Source organism: Chrysochloris asiatica, unplaced genomic scaffold (assembly GCF_000296735.1).
Source record: "Chrysochloris asiatica unplaced genomic scaffold, ChrAsi1.0 scaffold00437, whole genome shotgun sequence".
NCBI classification, from domain to species: domain Eukaryota; kingdom Metazoa; phylum Chordata; class Mammalia; order Afrosoricida; family Chrysochloridae; genus Chrysochloris; species Chrysochloris asiatica.
In genome coordinates, this window is record NW_006408955.1 from 1038907 (window position 1) to 1060409 (window position 21503).

The 21503-nt window shown below is 37.9% G+C and overlaps 1 protein-coding gene across 1 annotated transcript in view; it reads right to left on the bottom strand.

Annotated features, from left to right (window-relative positions):
* Positions 1–21503, bottom strand: part of TOX (thymocyte selection-associated high mobility group box) — a 496032-nt gene that overhangs the window by 92732 nt on the left and 381797 nt on the right. Inside the window, exon 4 of the mRNA XM_006876961.1 lies at positions 4177–4458. Coding sequence (XP_006877023.1) covers positions 4177–4458 — 282 coding nt within the window. The remainder of the gene's footprint in view (positions 1–4176; positions 4459–21503) is intronic.

The following is a 21503-nucleotide window of genomic DNA, read 5'->3' on the forward strand; positions in this document are numbered from 1 at the left end:
AAAATATGTACTGATGAAGATCAAAGACCACAAACCCTCAGTGACCAAATGGAATGTGGAAATCTTTAAACAATATCATTAATATCACACATGCAAAGAAAATTTTACTGATGATATTTTTTAAATGGTTGCAGAATTACATTGGCTGGGAACTGCCAGAAATTCAAGCCAGATTCTGAAGACAACATGAAACTAGGGCTATCATTGCTGATGTCAGATGACTCTTGGTTGAAAGCAGAGAATACCAGAAGAATGTTTACTTGACTGTGCAAAAGCATTACACTATGTGGACCATAGCAAACTATACATAACGTTAGAAAGAATTGGTATTCTAGAACTCTTAATTATACTCATGAGAAACCTATACATAGACCAAGAGGCAACAGTTGTTTGAACAGAACAAGGGGATACTGAATTGTTTAAAACCAAGAAAGGTGTGCACCAGGGTTGTATTGTTTCATCATACTTATTCAATCTGTATGTGGAACAAATGATCTGAGAAACTGGATTATATGAAGAAGAGTGTGTCATCATAACTGGAGGAAGATTAATTAACCTGCAATATACCGATGATACAACCTTGGTAGTTAGGACTGAAGAAGACTTAAAATATTTACTGATAATGAAGATCAAAGACCATAGCTTTCAGCATGGATTGCACCTCAATGTAAAGAAAATGAAAACCTTTACAATAGTAACAATATGTAATATCATGACAATCAGAAAAGATTGAAGTTGTCAAAGATTTCATTTTGCTTGGAACTGTAATCAACACTTATGGGAGCAACAGCCAAGAAATCAAATGACATATTGCTTTAGGCAAGTCTGCTGTACAAGACCTCACTTTACAAGACCTCTTTAAAGTGTTCAAGAATAAGGATATCAGTTTGAGGACTAAGGTGTGCCAGACCCAAGATTTAATATTGTCAATAGCCTTGTATGCATGTGAAAGTTGGACAGTGAATAAGGAAGACCATAGAAGAATTGATGCATTTGAATTATGGTGTTGGAGAAGACTATTGAAAGTATCATGGACTACCAGAAAAACAAAGCTGTCTTGGAGGAAGTGAAGGCAGGAAGTTCCTTAGAAGTGAGGATGGTGAGACTTTGTCTCTAGTACTTCAGATACTTTGTCAGGAAGGACCAGTGCCTAGTGAAAGACATCATGCTTGGAAAAATGGAGAGTCGATGAAAAGAGAAAGACCCTCAATGAGATGGATTGGCATGGTGGTAGCAACAATGGGTCCAAATATGATAGCAACTGTGAGGATTACATAGGTATACGTCAGTGTTTAGTTTTGTTGTGCACAGAATTAGAACAGACCAGAGAGCACGAAACAACATCAACATGAGCAGAGCGTTAAATTTTTCCTTTAAAGTAAGTATATGCCATCTATGTTAACTCCAAGGTCGAATCTTCCAGTTGCTCCACCGGAGAAAGATGAGGCTTCTGGCTCCCACAAAGATTTAAAAGCCCAGAAACTCTATATAGGGTTGCTATGAATCGGAACAAACTCCATGGCGCATCTATGTTTAGGAAATGATTTGGAATTATCCATGTAGAATCCAATATCTAAATCATGGGGTATACTTTCTCTTACAATTATCTCTCCTTATAAGAGTGAAGGCCTGAAACCTAAGAAGCCGATGCTTTTTCCTATATACCCATAAGGTACCAGGGTGCCCTGGGTGGGCATCGTGTAAGCAGTCAGATACAGGTACAGCAACTCACCTGAGTGTGTTTCTCAGGCTCATTTCCAGTGGAGGAGGAGAAGCCTGAGTGAGATTTCATTATGCTACTCAAAAGAGCACACAATTGAAATATTCTCAGAACACTCTTAACCAGGTAACTCAAACCTTGGAATAGCAAATAACAGATAAAGGAGGACTACTGTATTCAGCTGGAAGTCCAGCTGATAGCTACCATTAGTATAATCCACATTTTCTCAAGAAAATGATTTCACACTCTAAATGTTCAGCTAAAAGCCAGGATTTTACTAGCCTGATCAACGATTTGTTGTTGTTGTTGTTAAGTGCTATTGAGTCAGTTCTGACTCAGAGACCCTATCTAGGTTTTCCAAGAAGCAGTTGGTGGGTTTGAACTTCTGACTTCGAGGTTAACAGTCCAGTGCTTATCCTACAATGCCATGCCAAGAGTCAATGACTTATGTAAAATTAATCTCTTCTTGCCTTTTTACCTGGCCCCATGAAAGACTGGCTCACTGACAACAGGGGGACAGTAGGGTAGAGGAGATCAGCTCAGGAGGTTATGTGCTTGGTTGTGTAGTCTAGTCTTTGCCAGAGGCTAAATAAGGCAAAAGAATCACTATTTATCAGGACCTTTAAAACACAGGTATAGCTATCAGTATGGATTGCATCTCAATGTCAAGAAAACAAAAATCCTCACCACTGGACCAATAAACAACATTCTTATCAATGGAGAAAAGATCGAAGTTGTCAAGGACTTCATTCTTCTTGGATCAACTATCAACACTCATGGAAGCAGCAGTCAAGAAATCAAACGACGTATTGCATTGGGCAAATCTGCTGCACAGGAACTTTTTAAAGTATTGAAGAGCAGAGATGTCAGCTTGAGGACTAAGGTGCGCCTGACCCAAGCCATGGTATTTTCAATAGCCTCATATGGATGCAAAAGCTGGACAGTGAATAAGGAAGATTGTAGAAGAATTGATGCCTTTGAGTTGTGGTGTTGGAGGAGAATACTGAAAGTGCCATGGACTGCCAAAAGAACCAATAGATCTGTTTTGGAAGAAGTGCAGCCAGAGTGCTCCTTGGAGGCCAGGATGGCTAAGCTTTGTCTCTCATACTTTGGACATATTGTCTGGAGGGAACAGTCGTTGGAGAAGGATGTCATGCTGGGTAAAGTGGAGGGTCAGAGAAAAGGGGGAAGACCCCTAACGAGATGGATTGGCCAGCTGGCATCATTGATGGACTCAAGTGTGGCAGCGGTAGTGAGGTTGGCCCAGGATCAGACATTGTTTCGTTCTGCTGTGCATGGGGTCACTATGAGTCGGTTCTGACTTTATGGCACCTGACAACAACAATAGCTATTGGAAAGTTAACCATATTCATCAGAATACCACAGTGTTGCCTTTGTATAATTTTCCAAAAACAAAATTCTCATGAAAGTGAAAAAAAGAGTCATTGATTAGTAAGATTTAAAAACAAAAAAATAAGAAAAAGAGGATGAATATCAAAAACTATGTCACTACGTGTGTTCTTCCCAGCAATAGACATAAGAGATTTTATCACTGGGACAACTCTTGAAGATGCTTGACTGGTAACAAAGGTAAAACAGATTATTTTGGTACTTATGAATGAAAATTTACTCAGTTTGGGTGCAGTCTCTCAAAAATCTGCCTTTGAATTTTAAGAAGCATGGTGGTTCTGTAGGATAAGCATGGAGCTGTGGAACCACAAGGTCAGTGGTTTGAGGCCACCAAAAGCTCTGCGGGAGAAAGATGAGGCCTTTTGCTTGCACATTTAAAGCCTCAGAAACCCTATGTAGGGTTGCTACAAGTTGAAATAGACTCGATGGCACTTAACAACAACAATAGCACTTTAAGGACCTACCGACCTTTTACTGCTATTTTTCCAATTAAGACTATGTAAGAGTTCTCATCCAAATAATGTTAAAAAGGTGACTCTACTGGTGGCACAGCCAGCCAGCCAGACAACCATGTCGGTATGGAGTTAACAAAAGGTATGTACAGGACAACTAAGCGTCTGCTTCTATAAGTGACTCATCTACATCCCTGGCCCATAGTTTCTTCATTCTCAAAATGAAATCATTGATTAATATAATCTGAAAGATCTCATCTAACCATAACATTCTATACACAGACACAGAGAGATAACAACAACATTCACTACACACATTTTGTGGATGCAAACTACTTTTATACTTAAGATATTTGTATTTAAAGAATTTATTGTGGACTAAAAAATATAATTTGACAAACAAGTGGTTTAGTCCATTCAGCTTGTAATCTCATGCATTATTAAAAAGAGTACTCATTATATACCCACAAGTGTTCCTCATTTGTAGGCATAAAAGTAGAGATTGCATCCACCATAATTCAATAACGGTGACACAGAATACTTTGGGAGGCAAAACTGACTGTTCCTACAGGTCCTTCAAATACCCTAATATACCTTAGAAGTATCATCGCCTTCATCTTCATGCACCGAACTAGATGGGGATGGCGTTGCAGACTTGCTACCCGGTGGAGAAGGTGAGTTGTGGGGAACATTGCCCCCTCCCATATTCAAGCCAAGTTGGGTGCTGAGCTGAGACTGGTTAATGGTGGTCAGCTGACCATGTGGCATCATCCCGGGCTGCTGCCTGATGTCTGCAGGCTGAGACCTAGGTCTCATGGCTGCTAACTGAGGGAGAGCGCTGTATTGAGTTCCTTCCGGGTTCCGGATATCTTGCATCTACAAAAGCAAAATCAGAAAGGAATAATTTTTCATAAATATATTTATGGCTTTTTTTTTTTTTTTTCATTCTTTAGACTGTAGGATATCCTGCTGAGTGACACACATTTTTTTTTCTGGGGTAAAATAATCCTCACAGCATGCATCAACACAGGTGCAGTTATCAAAAGAATAGAATTTAAGAATTAATTAATTGCATTATTCATGACCTGATTTATTTGTAGTCTTCTGGTGCTAATCAAATGTAAACATACATCATTGATAGATTTATGTCATGTAAGTTTCAAAATATTGATGCTTACTAGAGTGCCTGTGAAAATTATACAATTATTAGTGATTGCAGCATTCACCGCAATTCATTAAAGCCTATCTATTTTATTCTGATAATTAAGAAAGTTTGGGGGAGTTAATAAGTGTACTATGGTTCTCAGCTTAATTCCAGATAGACAAATACTGGCTAAAATGATCTACCATCTCATCCCACTTACAGGCTGGAATTAACCAATTGATTTGAAAGTAAAGCTCTAAAGTTGCAAGGTCACCATATTAATCCATTATGGTATTTGGGTCACTGCTTTTTAGCTTAATGAGACTCACTCTTGTAATTCAGGCAATGAATTTCATCTCTGCAAGGATTAGAATGAAAAGTATTGGAGGATAAAGCTCTTAACATATCTAGAGGTCACATGTGTTATATAAGAGCAGTGCAGTGAATTCACTTAATATTTCTCCAGCACTTGCAGATCTTAATGGGGAAAGTTTTGTGGTGCTTACAGAAACAGCTCACTTTCCTCACTCTAAGGGACTTGGGGAGTATCTTACAAATGGTGTTTAAAATAAGAGAAAGAAAAGACAAAAGTGAAACAGAATGGTAGTCAAGGGATATATGGTTCAAGTGGGATTATGGAATTGAAAAATAAAGTTAATATGGTTATCATAATGTTTAATTTTTAAAAATTTGTATGGTGTCAGAATTGCTCAGTAATTGTCTGTCTACAAATGTCACTGAGATATGAAAATGTTGTGAAAGCCAATTAGACAACTTAGTAATAATAGGCTTTGGTGGGGGAGATGCAGTGAGAACAAAATAATTTTCTACTAGTGATTTTTTGTCATTTTACAAATTTGACTAGATCCATCTGAAATTGAAATTGTCAGGGTCCCAATGTCTGCCCTCCGGACCAATAAACAACATTCTTCTTGGATCAACTATCAACACTCACGAAAGCAGCAGTCAAGAAATCAAAGGACATATTGCATTAGGCAAATCTACTGCACAAGACATTCTAAAGTGATGAAGAGCAAGTGCCATCAAGTTAATTCCAACTCATAGAGATGCTATATAGGGTTTCTGAAGAACATCTGGTGGGTTTCAACTAGAGACCTTGTGGTTCACAGTCCAGTGCTGATCCTACAGCATCACACCATCAGTCCAAGTACACTGGTAGAGAAAGATAAAGTTATCTAAGGATAATTTACGATACCTTTTCAAATGTTGTCTATGTAAATTAATGATGCTTTTGTAGAGTGTATTTATATTGTCTTTCTCATGTTTACTAACATGGTTTTGTTCCTTCTTAGCTGTTTATAGAGGAGTCTTTGGGTAGCACAAATGGTTAAAGCCCTCAGCTGGTTTGAGTCAAGACAGAGGCACATCAGAAGAAAGGCCTGGTGATCTACTTCTGAAAAATCAGCCATTGAAAATCAGAGAAGAAAACATTTTACTCTGACACACAAGGTGTCACCATAAGTTAGGGTAAACTGGATGGAAACTACTTAGCTGTTCATAGACTTTCTGAACACCTGATCTTTAGAAATAACACAATTTCCCACAAATAGCCTTAAAGTTGTGCCACCAGAATGTATTGTTAGGTGCTGTGGCATCAGTTCCAGCTCATCAAGACAGAATGAAACACTGCCCAATCCTCGCCAACTGTTGTTATGTATGAATCCAATGTTGCCGCCACAGTGTCAATCCATTTTGTTTAGGTTCTTACTCTAATTTGGTGATCCTCTACTTTACTAGTACGCATGACACCTTGTGTCCTGCAGGGACAGGTCCCTCTTGATAACATGTCCAAAGAATGTGAGATGAAGTCTCATCATCCTCTCATTTCACGGTGGCATTTTTTTTTAAAGAGATTATTTGCAATGGATTTCCCTAGGACAATATGTCATTTAATTTTCTGAGTGCTGCTCCCCATGAGTGTTGATTCTAGGTATAAATAAGAAGAAATCCTTGACAACTTCAGTCTTTTCTCCATTTATCATAATGTTGCTTATTGACCCAGCTGTGAAGTATTTTTTTCTTTTCTTTTCTTTACATTGGCTTGTAATACATACTAAAGTCTGTAGTCTTGGATCCACATCAGTAAGTACTTCGTATTCTCTTAGATTTCCACAAGCAAGGTGTGTCATCTGACCATCAAAGCTTGTTAATGAATCTTCCTCCAGTCTTGATGCTGGGTTCTTCTTTATATAATCTAGATTCTCTGGGTATTTGCTCAACATACAGATTGGATAAGTAAAGTGAAAGGACATGACCCTGATACACATCTTTTCTGATTTTAAATCACAGAGTATTCCCTTATTCGATTCCAACAACTACCTGTTGGTCTATGTATAGGTTCTGCATGAGCACAAGGAAATATTCTGGAATTACTATTCTTCACAATGTCGTAATTTGTTATGATCCACAAGTTGAATCTCTTGGTATAGACAAGTGCAGGTAAGCATTTTTCTGATATTCTCTGCTTTCAGCCAAGATTTATCTGACATGAGTAATGATATCCCACATTTCTGGTCCTTTTCTGAATCTGGCTTAGCTTTTTTTTTTAATGTTTAATTGTGAATTTTCTGGTAGTGTAGTGGTTAAGAATTAGGCTGTGAACCTCAAGGTCAGCATTTCGAAACTACCAGCTGTTCCGCAGGAGAAAGATGAGGCTTTCTGCTCCTGTAAAGATTTGCAACTTCGGAAACTCTGTGCAGGGTCACTATGAGTTGGAACTGACTCCACAGTACTTAACAACACAACATGTGATAGTTTACATGGGAGAACATTAGTTTTACATTCATCCTATCGTATATTGTTTCATTGACATGGTTACAATACCCTCCATGATTCATCAACCAACCAAAGGGTTTGCGCTACAAGCCTGCCTCCTCCCTCCCCCGGTCATCAGCACACAGCCCCTCTCCCTCTCTGTGTCTAAAGTCCCCAACTGCGCCATCTCTCCACGTCATCGTCTCTGCCTCTATCTCAGGCATCACTGCTTCTCTGGGTAGGGTCCCGCTCTCCGCTCTTCTCCCTTGATCATCCCAGGGACCTCCGCTCCTAGACTGAAAAGTTAATCACTCCCCTCCTTGCTACAAAATGTCTTCCTTTACATCTCCAACCCTCACAATCAGTCCTGATAACAATTATTCACTATTGTATCACAAGAGACCCATCCTCATTTCATTTCATCAGCCCCACCTAGACAGATTGGATACTACTCAGTGGAGATTCTATCTTCCTCCAGGCCCTCTGAATCTAGGTTCTCTCTTGAAAGCTTGTAAGCCAGTCCAGGCTTAACTTTTTGACAGTTTCCTGTTGATGAACTGCTAAAATTGTTTTTTTAAACTGATCTTTAACATTTTACTTGCATGTGATATTAATGATACTGTTTGCTCATTTTCACATTCTATTGGATCCTTTCTCTTTGGAATGAGCACAGATATGGATCTCTTACAGTCAGTTGGTCAGGTAGCTGTCTTCCAAATTTCTTGACAGAGATGAGTGAGTGCTACCAGATTTGCATCAGTTTGTTGGAACATTTCAATTTGTATTACATTCATTCCTGGAAGTATTTTTTCATTTTGTTTTGGTGGGTTTTTTTTTGCCAATGCCTTCAGTGCGGCATGGATTTATTCCTTCAGCACCATTGGTTCATGATCATATGCTACCTCCTGAATTGGCTGAAAACCAACCAATTCTTTTTGGCACAGTAACTTCTTATCTAGCCCATGACTAATTCATTTTTCAGTCTCTCATGAGATCTCATTTAGTTAAAAGATATTCAAGTATTTAAAAAGTATATTTTCTGAGGCAGTGTATAAATTAAAGAATAAATACTAAAGTGTTGTTTTTGCTAAGTGTCATCAAGGCAATTCCAACTCATGGCTACTCTGTATAGGGTTTCCGAGGCTATAAAGCTCTTTGCCAGAGCAGAAAACCTCATATTTCATCCATGGATTAGCTGGTGGGCTTGAACCACTGATATTCTGGTTTACAGTCCAGTACTTATCCTGCTGAGCCACTACTCTCCCCATTACAAGTATAAACTGCTTTAAGCATTTTGGTATTTTCCTCCTGTGAGCTTCATCTAGTATTGATCACAAAGTGAAAAGAAAATTTGATTAAAACCTGTTTATTTTATGGCAGAAACTTCAAGATCTATCTTCCAACACCATTTAAACTTTTGTCCTCCATTTCAGCTGCTGTCAAGTTGCCTCCACCTCAAGATTGCCATATATGTCAGGGTAGAACTGCAGTCCATAAGGTTTTCAATGGATGATTCTTTTCAGGAGTGGATCATCAAGCCTTTCTTCAGAGGCACCTCAGGGTAGATGTGAGATTCTAACTTTTCAGTTAGCAGTTGAACACGTTAACCATTTGTAGTACTCAGGGACTCTACTGAAAAATACACCTCTAGTCATTTGCTGTCTGAACTTGCAGCTGGCTAAAAGAATGCATTTACTAGCTTCCCTCACAGCTATTTATAATCATGTGACCATGTTTTAGACAATGGAAAGTGTTGTGTGATATAGCTAAAAGTCTTCTTAAAGAGGAGCGCTAACCTTCCTTGGGAGCCTTGGTGTGGCACTGTGGGTCAATGTGCTGGACTGCAAGGTTGGTCTGAACCTCAAGGTCAGCAGTTCAAGCTCACCAGTCGCTCCTCAGAAACCCTATATAGTGTTGCTTTGAATCAGAAATTACCTGATGGCACTTAACAACAACAACCTTCCTTTGTGTTGGCTAAAATGACAGGTGATAATTATTGCTTGAGAAGACATCTTGGATATGAGGCAGAATACGACAGATGTTGGAGATGCAACAAAGCTTTAGTGTCCGATTATTGGGGAGCCACCATATCATGGACAATCTTATTATGGATTCCTTTCTGTGTAACTGATATAAATATCTTGTTTTGAATCACTGCTAATTTGTTTCTTTTTATTATATGCAGAAAAACTTAATATTAGCTGATATATCCTAGTAGATTGTATACTTAAAAAGCAGGGATAACAAATACACAACCTAATTAAAGAATAGGCAAATGATTGAGTACACACTTCTCCAAAGAATCTATAGGAATGGCCAATAAGCACAGGAAAAGATGGTCAACATCATTAGTCATCTGGGAAGTACAAATCAAAGCCATAGTGAGATATCATCTAACCCCCATGTTGTTGCTGTTAGGTGTCCGCAAGTCACTGCTAACTTACGGTTGTTGTTGTTGTTAAGTGCCATTGAGTAGATTCCGACCCACAGTGACCCTGTATAGGGTTTCCAAGGAGTAGCTGGTGAGCTTGAATCACCAACCTTGCAGTTCAAACAACTTTGCAGTCTGGTGCATTAGCCCACAATGCCACAGGCAACCCCAGATGTACAGAGTAAAACTGCACTCTGTGAGGTTTTTAAAGTGACCTTTTGGTGAAAGCAACTTACCAAGATTTACTTTCTAGGTCCTTAACTATTTGCACCATCCAGAGACTCTTAGAATTACCAAGAGCTATCACATGACCAGAAATTCCACTTCTGTTGTCTGATTCCAGTTATATGAAATATATAGAAGAGTCAAATGCACACATACTAAAGTTTATTAGTGGTTGCCAGGGGCTGGGAGAAGGAGGGAATGGGGAGTTACTGATGAATGGATACTGAGTTTCTGTTGAAAATGATGAAAAACATTTACAAATGGATAATGGTTGGGGTTGCGTACCATGATGAATGTTAAAATGCCAAATGTTTTGTTATACATATTTAATACAATAAACTCTTGAAAAAGTGTCAGGAACAGAGTCTATTTTGTTCTCTATTATAGTCCTAATATCTATCTAATGTTTGAGGACCTAGTAGGTATTCCACATATATTTCTTGAGAGAGTTTAATAGATGTTTTGGTTAGGTACAGTTAGGATTGCTGATGCTGGCTTTGCATAAATAGTGACATAAGTTCTTGATCTTTGGGGAGCTACATTTGTTAAATTCATAGGATCTGACTGTCTCAACAGCCTCTCCATGGAAATCCTATACCATAAGAACTGACTCCACAGCACTTAACAATTATCTCTAGAAGAGCCCTGGTGGCACAAAAGTTAAGCACTCTGCTGCTAATTGAAAGATGGGTGCTTAGAACCCACCAGCGACTCCACTAGAGAAAGGATTTGGCCATTGGGTCACTGTGAGTCTGAATCAACTTGACATCACACAATAATGGTTGCCTCAAAGATATTTTTCAATGTATGCATCTACATTTTGGTTTTAGTCTTGTTACGGTTGTTGTTAAGGTGCCCTTGTTTCCAAACCATAGTGACCCTGTGTAAAGCAGAATGAAACACTGCCCGTTCCTGTGCTATCCTCACAATTGTTGCTATGCTTGAGCCCGCTGCTGCTTCCTGCCATCTCACTGGGGGACTCCCTCTTCTTCACTGACCCTCCACTTTACCAGTCCTTCTTCAGGGACTGATCTCTGCTGATAATATGTCCAAAGTATGATAAAAGAATTCTGTTCTTCTTGGCTTCTAAGGAGAATTCTGGTTATACTTCCACCAACACAGATTTGTTGTTCTTCTGACAGTCCATGGTATCTTCAAAGTTCTTCTTCAGTGCCATAACTCAAATGCATCATTTCTTCTATGGTCTTCCTTATTCATTGTCCAACTTTATTTTATGTATGTGTATATTGAGAATACCATGGCTTGGGTCAGGTACACTTTAGTCCACAAACTAACAACTTTGTTCAACACTTTAAAGAGGTCTTTAAAATCTGCCATTGAAAACCATATGGGCTACATTAGGAGAGCTGCCTAACACAATACATCATTTGATTTCCTGACTGTTGCTTCCATGACTGTTGATGGTTGATCTGAGCAAAATGAAGTCTTTGACAACTTCAATCTTTTCTCCATTCCTCAGGATGTTATTTATCGGTCCAGTGCTGAGGAATTTTGTTTTCTTTACATTAATATGCAACCGTATTGAAAGCTGTGGTCTTTCATCTTCATCAGTATTTTAGGTCCATTTCACTTTCAGCAAGCAAGGTTTTATCATTTGCATATCACAGGTCATTAATGAGTCTTCCTCTAATGTTGACACCATGTTCTTCATCATCTAATCCAGCTTCACAGATTATTTGCTCATCATGTCGATTGAAAAAGTATGGTGAAAGAATACAAACCCAGTGCACAACTTTCCCGATTTTCAGCTATCCTGTGTTCCTTTGTTCTGATCGAACAACTGACTACTGGCTTATATACAGGTCTCACTGCAGTATAATGCGCTGTATCAAAAGGTCAGTTTGAGCTGCTATGTCAGAGGTTCAAACCCACCAGCTGCTCCTCAGAAACCCTATGAAGGGCTGTTATGAGTCAGAACCAATGCAACATCACTTAACAACAATGACCACAATTGGAATCATAGTGTAGCACTGTGAGTTGATGTGCTGGCCTGCAAAGTTGGTTTGAACTGCAAGGTATGTGGTTCAAGCTCACCAGATGCTCCTCAGAAACTATATTCAGGGTTGCAATGGGTTGGAACTGACTTGATGGCACTTAACAGCAATGAGCACAATGTTCCAGAATACTCATTCTCCACAACATTGTCCATAGCTTGTCATGATCCAGATAGTCAAAAGCCTTTGCGTAATCCATAAAGCACAGGTAAACATCTTTTTGGTATTCTTTGCTTTTAGCCAAGATCCATCTGATATCTACAGTGATATACTTTATTACATATCTTCACCTGACTCTGGCTTGAAACTTTGACAGTTCCCTGTCAATGTTGTAGCAACTTTTGAATTATCTTTGGCAAAATTTTACTTGCTTGTGATACTATATTGTCCAATGATTTCCACATTAGATCACCTCTCTTTGGAATAAACACAAATATGGATGATGAGTGAGTGCCTTGAGTGCTGCTTCAGTTTATTGACAGATTTTAATTTGTATTCCATCAATTCCCAATGCCTTGTTCTTTGCAATGTCTTCAATGCACCTTGGACTCCTTCCTTCAGTACCATTGGCTCTTGATCATATGCTACCTCTTGAAATGTTTGAACTCTGAAGATTTATTTTTGGTACAATGACTGTGTATTCATTCCTTCCATCTTCTTTTTATGTTTTCTGCATATTCAATATTTTGCCTAGAGAATCCTTCACTGTTGCAAATCAAGGCTTGATTTTTTTTCTTCAGTTCCTTCAGCTTGAGAAATGCTGAGCTTGTTATTTCCTTTTGGTTTTCTAACTCTAGTTCTTTGCACATTTTGTTAACTATTTGACTTTGTCTTCTTGAACTGCCCTTTGAAATTTTCTGTTCAATTCTTTTAGCTCCTCATTTCTTCCATTTTCTTTAGCTTCTCTACACTCAGGAGCAAGTTTCAGAGACTCTTCTGACATCCATTTTGGTCTTTTCTTTCTTCCTTGTATTCTTAATGATCTTTTGATTTCTTCTTATATTATGTTCTTGGTGACATCCCACACATCATCTGGTTTTTCAATCACTAGTTTCTAATGCATCAAATACGTTCTTGAGATGATTTCTAAATTCAGGTGGAATATATTCAAGCTTTTGGCTCTTGTGGACTTGTTTTAATTTTCTTCATCTTCAGCTTGAACTTGCATTTGAACAATTAATGTTTGTTCCTGGTCTTGTTTTGGTTGATGATATGGAGCTTTTCCACTATATCTTTCTACAGACATAGTGAATTTGATTTCTCTCTATTCCATCCGGTGCTGTTCATGTTTATAATTGTCTTTTATTTTGTCTAAAAAAGGTATTTTCAGTTTAAGTCGAGCAAAATTCACGATTTTGGCATGTTTAATTTTGAATGGATCTTATTTTTTTTATCTTACCATTTGGGAAATTCAGTCAATTTGAAAATGAGTTACAGATTTAACATTTTTAAAAATCAACACCATATTTTCTTAAAATTTTAACTTGCTAATAAGGACTCTACCACTTGTCTGTCAGTTTTTCCTACTTTGGTGACTTGTGTGTTGCTATGAGAAGCTATGCTACTAGTATTTTAAATGCCAGAGATCACCCATGATGGACATCCATGGAGCTTCCAGACTAAGACAGAGTAGGGAGAAGAGACACTGAAAACATGAATTGCAGCAGAACATTGTCACATAGAGTGCTGGAAGATGAGCCATTATATTAGGTTGGAAGGCACACAAAATATGACTAGGAAAGAGATACCTCTTAAAAGTAGACTTGACTATAATTATGTGACTGGAAAAAAGTTTTGGGGACCTTCATTTGCTGATGGGGCACAACTCAAAATGAGAAGAAACAGCTACAAATATCCATTAATAATCAAGTCATTAAATGTACGAATTATGAATCTAGGAAAATCAGAAGTTATCACAAATGAAATGCAACACATGAAGATGTATATCTTAGGCATTCGTGAGCTGAAATAGTCTGGTATTGGGATATTTTGAATCAAACAACCACATGGTTTAATATGTTGGGAATGTCAAGTTGAAGAGTAATGGGCTATCATTTATTATCAAAAATAGTATTTCAAGATATATCTTAAAGTACAATGTTGTCTGGCATAAGACATACATATCTACAAGGAAAGCCTTATAATACCACAGTTCAAGTTTACACACCAACCACTAGAGCCAGTAATAATGAAATTGAAGAATTCTACCAATTTCTTTAGTCTGAAATTGATCAAACAGGGAATTGAGATGCATTGATAATTATTGGTGATTGGATTGTGAAAGTTAGAAACAAAGAAAGATACAGTAGTTGGTGACAGAAATGATATCGGAGATCACATGATACAAATTTGCAAGGCCAATGACTTATTAATTGCAAGTACCTTTTTTCAACAACATAAAAGCAACTATACACATGGATATCACTGGATGGAACAGAGAGGAATCAAATTTAATAAATCTGTGGGAAGTGACGGTAGAAAAGCTCAATATCATAGCTAAACAAGGCCAGGACAGATTGTAGAACAGACCATTAACTGCCTATATGCAAGTTGAGGCTGAGGCTGAAGAAAATTAAAACAAGTCTACAACAGCCAAAACAGAACCTTGACTATACACCACCAGAATCTAAAAGCCTTCTCAAAGACAGATTTGAAGCATTAGATACTAATGACTTAAGCCTAGAAAAGTTGTAGGATGACATGAAGAACATCAAACATGAAGAAAGCAACAGGTCATAAAAAAGACGGGGAATAAGTAAAAGACCAATATAGATGTCTGAAGAGACTCTGAAACTTGCTCCTGAGTGTAGAGAATCTAAAGCATATATGGAAGAAATGAGGAAGTAAAAGAGCTGAACAGAAACTTTCAAAGGGTAGCCTGGGAAGACATAGTCACATATTATAATGAAATGTGCAAAAACCTGGAGTTAGAAAACCCAAAAGACAGCACTGATGAAAAAATTGAAGCCTTGTGTTGCAATATTGAAGGCTTCTATGGGATCACTGGAAGCGTAGTGGTTACGAATCCCACTGCTAACTTTAAGGTCGGCAGTTTGAAACTACCAGTTGTTCCGCAGGAGAAAGATGAGGCTTTCTGCTCCTGTAAAGATCTGCAACCTCGGAAACCCTGTGCAGCGTCACTATGAGTCAGAACTGACACCACGGTACTTAACAACAACAACATGGGCAAAATGTTAAATGATGCAGAAAGCATCAAAGAATATGGAAGGGATCCACATGATCACTGTACCAAAAAGAAATTGCTGATGTTCAACCATTAAATGGTAGCATATAATCAAGAGCCAATGATAATGAAGGAAAAAGTCCTAGTTGTATTGAAGGCATTGGCAAGAAACAAGGCACTGGGAATTGATGGGATACAAACTGAAATCTTTCAACAAACTGATGCAGCACTGGAGGCACTCACTCATTTATGCCAAGAAATTTGGAAGACAGCTATCTGGCCAACTGATTGGAAGAAATTCATATTTGTTCACATTTTAAAGAGAAGTGACCTAACAGACTGCAGAAATCATGGAACAGTATCACTAGTATCACATGAAAGTAAATTTTTGTGAAAGATAATTTAAAAAGCTGTTGCAACAGTAAATTGACTGAGAACTGCCTGAGATTCAAACTATATTCAGAAGAGGCTGTATTTAGAGAGCTGTATTCAGAATGAGGTATATCATTGTTGACATCAAGTGAATCTTGACTGAAAACAGAGAAGTCCAGAAAGATGTTTACTTGTGCTTTACTGATTATGCAAAGGCTTTCAACTATTAGATCATGACACACTATGAATTAACATTTAGAAGAATGGGTATTCCAGAACACTTAATTATGCTCATAAGGAACCAAGAGTCCGTCAACAAGGAAATACTAAATGGTATAAAATCGGGAAATGTGTGAACTATAGTTACACCACACTTAATCAATTTGTATGCTGAGCAAATAATCTGAGAATATGGATGATATGGAGAATAAAGCAGTATTAGGATTGAAGGAAGACTCATTAACAACCTAAAATATGCAGATAACATAACCTTGTTTGCTGGAAGAGAATTTACAATTCTTACTGATGAAGAACAAAGACTTCAGCCTTCAGTATGCATTGCACCTCAATGTAAAGAAAACAAAAGTTCTCACAACTGTACCAATAAATAATATCATGATAAAGGGAGAAAGATTGCAGTTGTCAAAGATTTCATTTTGCTTGGATCCATAAACAATACTCATGGATGCAGAAGTGAAGAAAGACTTAATTGTATTAGGCAAACCTGCTTCAAAAGATTACTTTGTGTTGAAGTAGCTATGTGTAATTAAGTCAGTTGGTCTCAGATAAAGCAGATTAGCTTCATGATGTGGGTTGGCCTCAGTCCACCAACTGAAGATCTTACGAACAAGAAGGGAGTTTTCCTAGGTTTGGCCTCCAATCTATAAAGAGACATTTTCCCAGAACATTCTCTGAGCTAAGGATTTTGGGACACAAGCTTGAAAGTGTCTCTAGCCTTTCACCTGATCTACATATTTTGGACTTGCTAGTCCCCAACAAAGGGTACTGAGTGTTGCAAACATTTAAGTGCTCAACAATTAACTAACACATTGGTAGTTCAAACCCACTCAGAGGCAGCTCAAAGAAAAATCATGGCTCTGCTTCAGAAAGGTCTCAGCCTTGGAAACCATATGGAGGGAGCACATGGAGTCACGAGGAGCCAGAATCAACTCAATAGTCATTGGTGGTTTCTGACTTTGTTTTGTTTTTAGTTAATTTCCTTGAAGTAAATCTCTTTATCTTTCTCTAGCGTAGTGGTTACGAATCGGGCTGTGAGCCTTAAGGTCAGCAGTTCGAAACTACCAGCCTATGGGAGAAAGATGAGGTTTTCTACTCCTATAAAGATTGATACCCTTGGAAACCCTGTACAGGGTCGCTATGGGTTAGAACCGACTCGACGGCACTTAACAACAACAACAACAACAAAGATGTGTATATAAAGTGTTAAATATGTGTACATAAAGTATTAAAAAGGATCCTTTATATACACATATAAAAAGAGCAAAGATGTCATTTTGAGGATTAAGGTGCTCCTGACCAAGCTATGGTATTTTTCATCACCTCCTATGCATGTGAAGGAGTCCTGGTGCAAAGGTTGGTTTGAACCACGAGGTTGGTGGTTCAAGCTCACAAGATGCTCCTTGGGAACCCTATACAGGGTTGCTATGAGTTGGAATTGACTCAATGGCACTTAACAACAACAACGCATGTGAAAGCTGAACAGTTAATAAAAACAAGTAAAGAAGAATCGATGCACTGCAGTTACGATGTTGGAGAAGAATTTTGAAAGTATCATGGACTGCCTGAATTCAAAACAAAGCTGTCTTGGAAGAAGTACAGCCAAAATGCTCCTTAGAAGTGAAGATGACAAACCTTCATCTCATGTACTTTGGGCATGTTATCAGGAGGGACCAGTCCCTGAAAAAGGAGATCACGCTTGGTAAAGTAGGACTCAAAGAAAAAGAGGAAGATCCCAACAAAATGGATTGACATATTGGCAGGAGCAAGAAGCTCAAACATAACAACAATTGTGAGAATAGGTCAGTGTTTTATTCTATTGTACATAGAGTCCTTTGAGTCACAGTTGACTTAATGGCATCTGACAACACAACAATATATAGTTATTTTAAAAAAAGTAATGTTTTGATATAACTGGAATCTACCTAAAGTTAGTACTCACAGTACCACCATCACCTATCTCCCCTACCCCCCTAAAAAACAATATTTGACTTACATTATTTGTATTTGTGACTAAGTTGTGATTACACTTCACTTCAGTAGCAGCAGAACCACTGAAGGAATGTATTTTAGTTTTTAAAACTGTATGGACCTCATAATCCTTTTAGAGACTGTTTTCTTTTTCAAACATCAGCATCCTTTTCAGCCCAACATGTGAGCCTTGAAAGCTATCATTATCTCTGCCTCTAGCAGACAATCTATATCAAAACAGTTGTACACATATAACCCAAACAATGGCTTGGCTCTCCCTGCTCTGATCCAGCTGTTCCAGTGAATAGCAGTTGGTGAACAGAGCGCTGGAACATGGGTAGCCTCAAGGCCTTACTTGCTAATGTGGCTCACCAGCTGCTGCTTTCTGTGGTGTTTGAAGGCAAGGCCTGGACACTTGCCAGTTGCAGTAAGAACAAGAGAACTTGAGGAATCTCTGACGCCTTTGCATTTACCCCTGTCAGCATTTGACACCCTTCGATGTTGATGGCTCTCCCCAGGGCTCTGAGGAGACCCTGCTGGATTAGGCTGTGACAAGTGCTCCTTCTTAGTTCCCTTTTATATGTTATCAAACACACTCCATTCGTAACATTGAAAGAAAACTTCTGAGCCTTGCTCTTGGTAGTCTATACAACTTAGCATGATGAATTAGGTCAGCAAAGCTAAACAGATCCAATTTTTTTTTTTTTTTTTTAAATATCATGCACTCTTAGAGTCTAGGAGAAGAATGTAAATGTTGATATTGTTTTTTGCCCGTGATTCAATTAATTTGTAAATGTATACACCAGAACAAGTACATGGAAAAATGTAATGATCAAATTTTATTATTTTCCAAAATGCATTTCCACATGAAAGTTAAATTATTTGTTGTCAAAAGAAATTAAAAATATCATTTCTATATGATCTTCTGGAGTTCTGGTGTGGTGCTATAGGATAAAACACTGGACCTCAAGGTCAGTTTGAACTGCAAGATTGTTGGTTCAAACTCACCAGCTACTCCTTAGAATCCCTATATAGGGTTGCTATGAGTCATAACCAATGGTACATAACAAAAACAACAACATATGACCTCCTTTTATGGTCTATCTATCATTTAAATATTCATACTTTACATATTTAAAGGAGTCCTGGTGTGGTGCTGTAGGATCAGCAGTGGACTGCTTACCACGAGGTTGGTGGCTCAAATCCACCAGCCGTTCCTTTGAAACCCTATAGAGGTTCACTATCAGTCAGAATTGACTCAACAGCATTTAATAACAATAGCAACGTACTTTACATACGCTTTATTTTAAATATTACTGCTATTAAACTTTTGACATTTAAAACTAATAATCTTGAAAAAGGGGTAATGAGGAGAAATGCAAATGCGTACATATAAAAATGCTTTAATATTAAAGGTTAGGAAGAGTGTGGTTCAAAAGAAAGACTGGGAATTTTTCTATACATATTTTTATTTTTGCAATTTTAACTCAGAATAACTTGATTTTAGTTCAAAATTTCAAAAACCAAATTTGCTTTCAAACTTAATAATTGGTATTTTCACTTTTTTAAAAAAGAAAATATGAACAAGTATGGTTCTGATTTCTTTAAAGTACACTAAATACACAAAACTAATCATTAAATGGGTAAACGGTGCAAAAACTGGTATACAATCCATAAGCTATTTGATAAACAGACAGACCTAGCACTTTATAGAATCAACATCCTTGGAGAATATTAAAAAGGATCTTAAAAAAAAAAAAAAAACAGTTCATGCCCATGTGAATTTTCATTATATCTAACCATCCTTCAAACTGTCCCCTCATTCAAAAATGAAACCCTTAACACTCAAGGAACTTGATGTGTTAGAGGAAAATTTCATTGAAAAGTTTTAAAAGCCATGATAAAAAATCATATGGGCTGAAGTCTATTTCAAAAATCTTTTAATTTTTATTTTGTTTTGGTTTTGTGATTTCTATACTCTCCCAGGGATAAGCCAAAAGCTAGATGTTGATGAGTCCAAAGCAACAGAGAGAGGACACATTCAATCTTTCAACCTCCTCAGTGTCTGTGCTGATCCTGAACTTGATTTCTGTGACACCCAGCACAGCCATAAACAAGCATCCCAGTTGTCCTAATGTATGTGCATGGATTCATTTTTATAAAGAACTGACAGTTACACAATTTTATTTCATTCTTCCCTTTTTTTTTCTTTTCTAGATGATAGTGTGTTACAGTGTATGGGAACCCTGATCGGGCCTGGATGTGCTTCTAACAGATTGTCTTAATTTATTTAACCTTCATTTATTTCCACCTCTGTAAAGTGGAGATCACAATATTTCAACAACAAATATTTATTGAAGGTGTACTATGGGCCAGGCACTGTTTCATGTACTGAGTATATGACAGCAACCAAGCAGATTAAAATTCTCCTTACACAGCACATTTCCCAGGGAGGAAAGCAGACCAAAAGATAAATATTATATAAATTTGTTAGATAGTGGTAAATTTTAAGGAGAAAACTAGGAGAGAAATGTACTTACCTAAAAAGCTTGTCTTAAGGTGCTTTTTGATGAGGATTATTTAAAATAAAGGTTATGAAGAAGTTTTAGTATGTTAAAGGTCTTTTCAAATGTAAGGTAACTTCTGTGGTTCTAAATCATATGGGAGATGTTGATGTTCACCATTCCTTATCATCCTTGAATTGCTTTCCCTGACTAATTCTAGTTCATGGTAAACCACTGGCATAATTGTGGTCATGGATTACATAAGTCAAAAGCTTACATTTGTGGGACCTTCACAGGAAGGAGGTGGGTAGTCGCCACTCACTGGGAGGAGTTGGCCAGATGATAGTCATTGTTCACATAAAGGCTGAACGTCCATGCTCAATTTAACACTGCTATCCAGTCAAGGCTAACAGACTAATGGATAGATACCAAATTTTGAAAATAATGCATTGCAAGGCATTTTTGTTCACAGTACATATAATTTCTCCATTGGATCACAACTAGGACCAAGTGATCATGGAATATATTATTGTTGTTGTTAAGTGCCATCGAGTCAGTTCTGACTCATACGACCCTATATTGGGTTTCCATATAGCGGCTGGTGAGCTTGAATCACCAACCTTGCAGTTCAAACTGACTTTTGAAGTCCAGTGCATTAACCCACAGCACCACACCAGGGCTTCCCCACATCAGTTCTGCCTCACAGTGACCCTGTGTACAACAGAATGAAGCACTGTTTGGTCTTGCACCATCCTCACAGTCTTTTCTATGATTGAGCCCATTGTCACTGCCATTGCTATCAGTCCATCTTGTTGAGGGTCTTCCTCTGTTTTGCTGACTTCCTACTTAACCAAGAATGATGTCTTTCTCTAGCGACTGGTACCCCTGACAACAGGTTTCCATTACACTGAAGTATATGTAATACATACTGAAGGCTGTAGTCATTGAAATTCATCAGTACTTTAAGTTCTCTTGAATTTCAGTAAGTAAGATTGTGTCATATGCATACCACAGGTTGTAAATAAGTCTTCCTCCAATCCTAATGCTGTGCCCTTCTTCATGT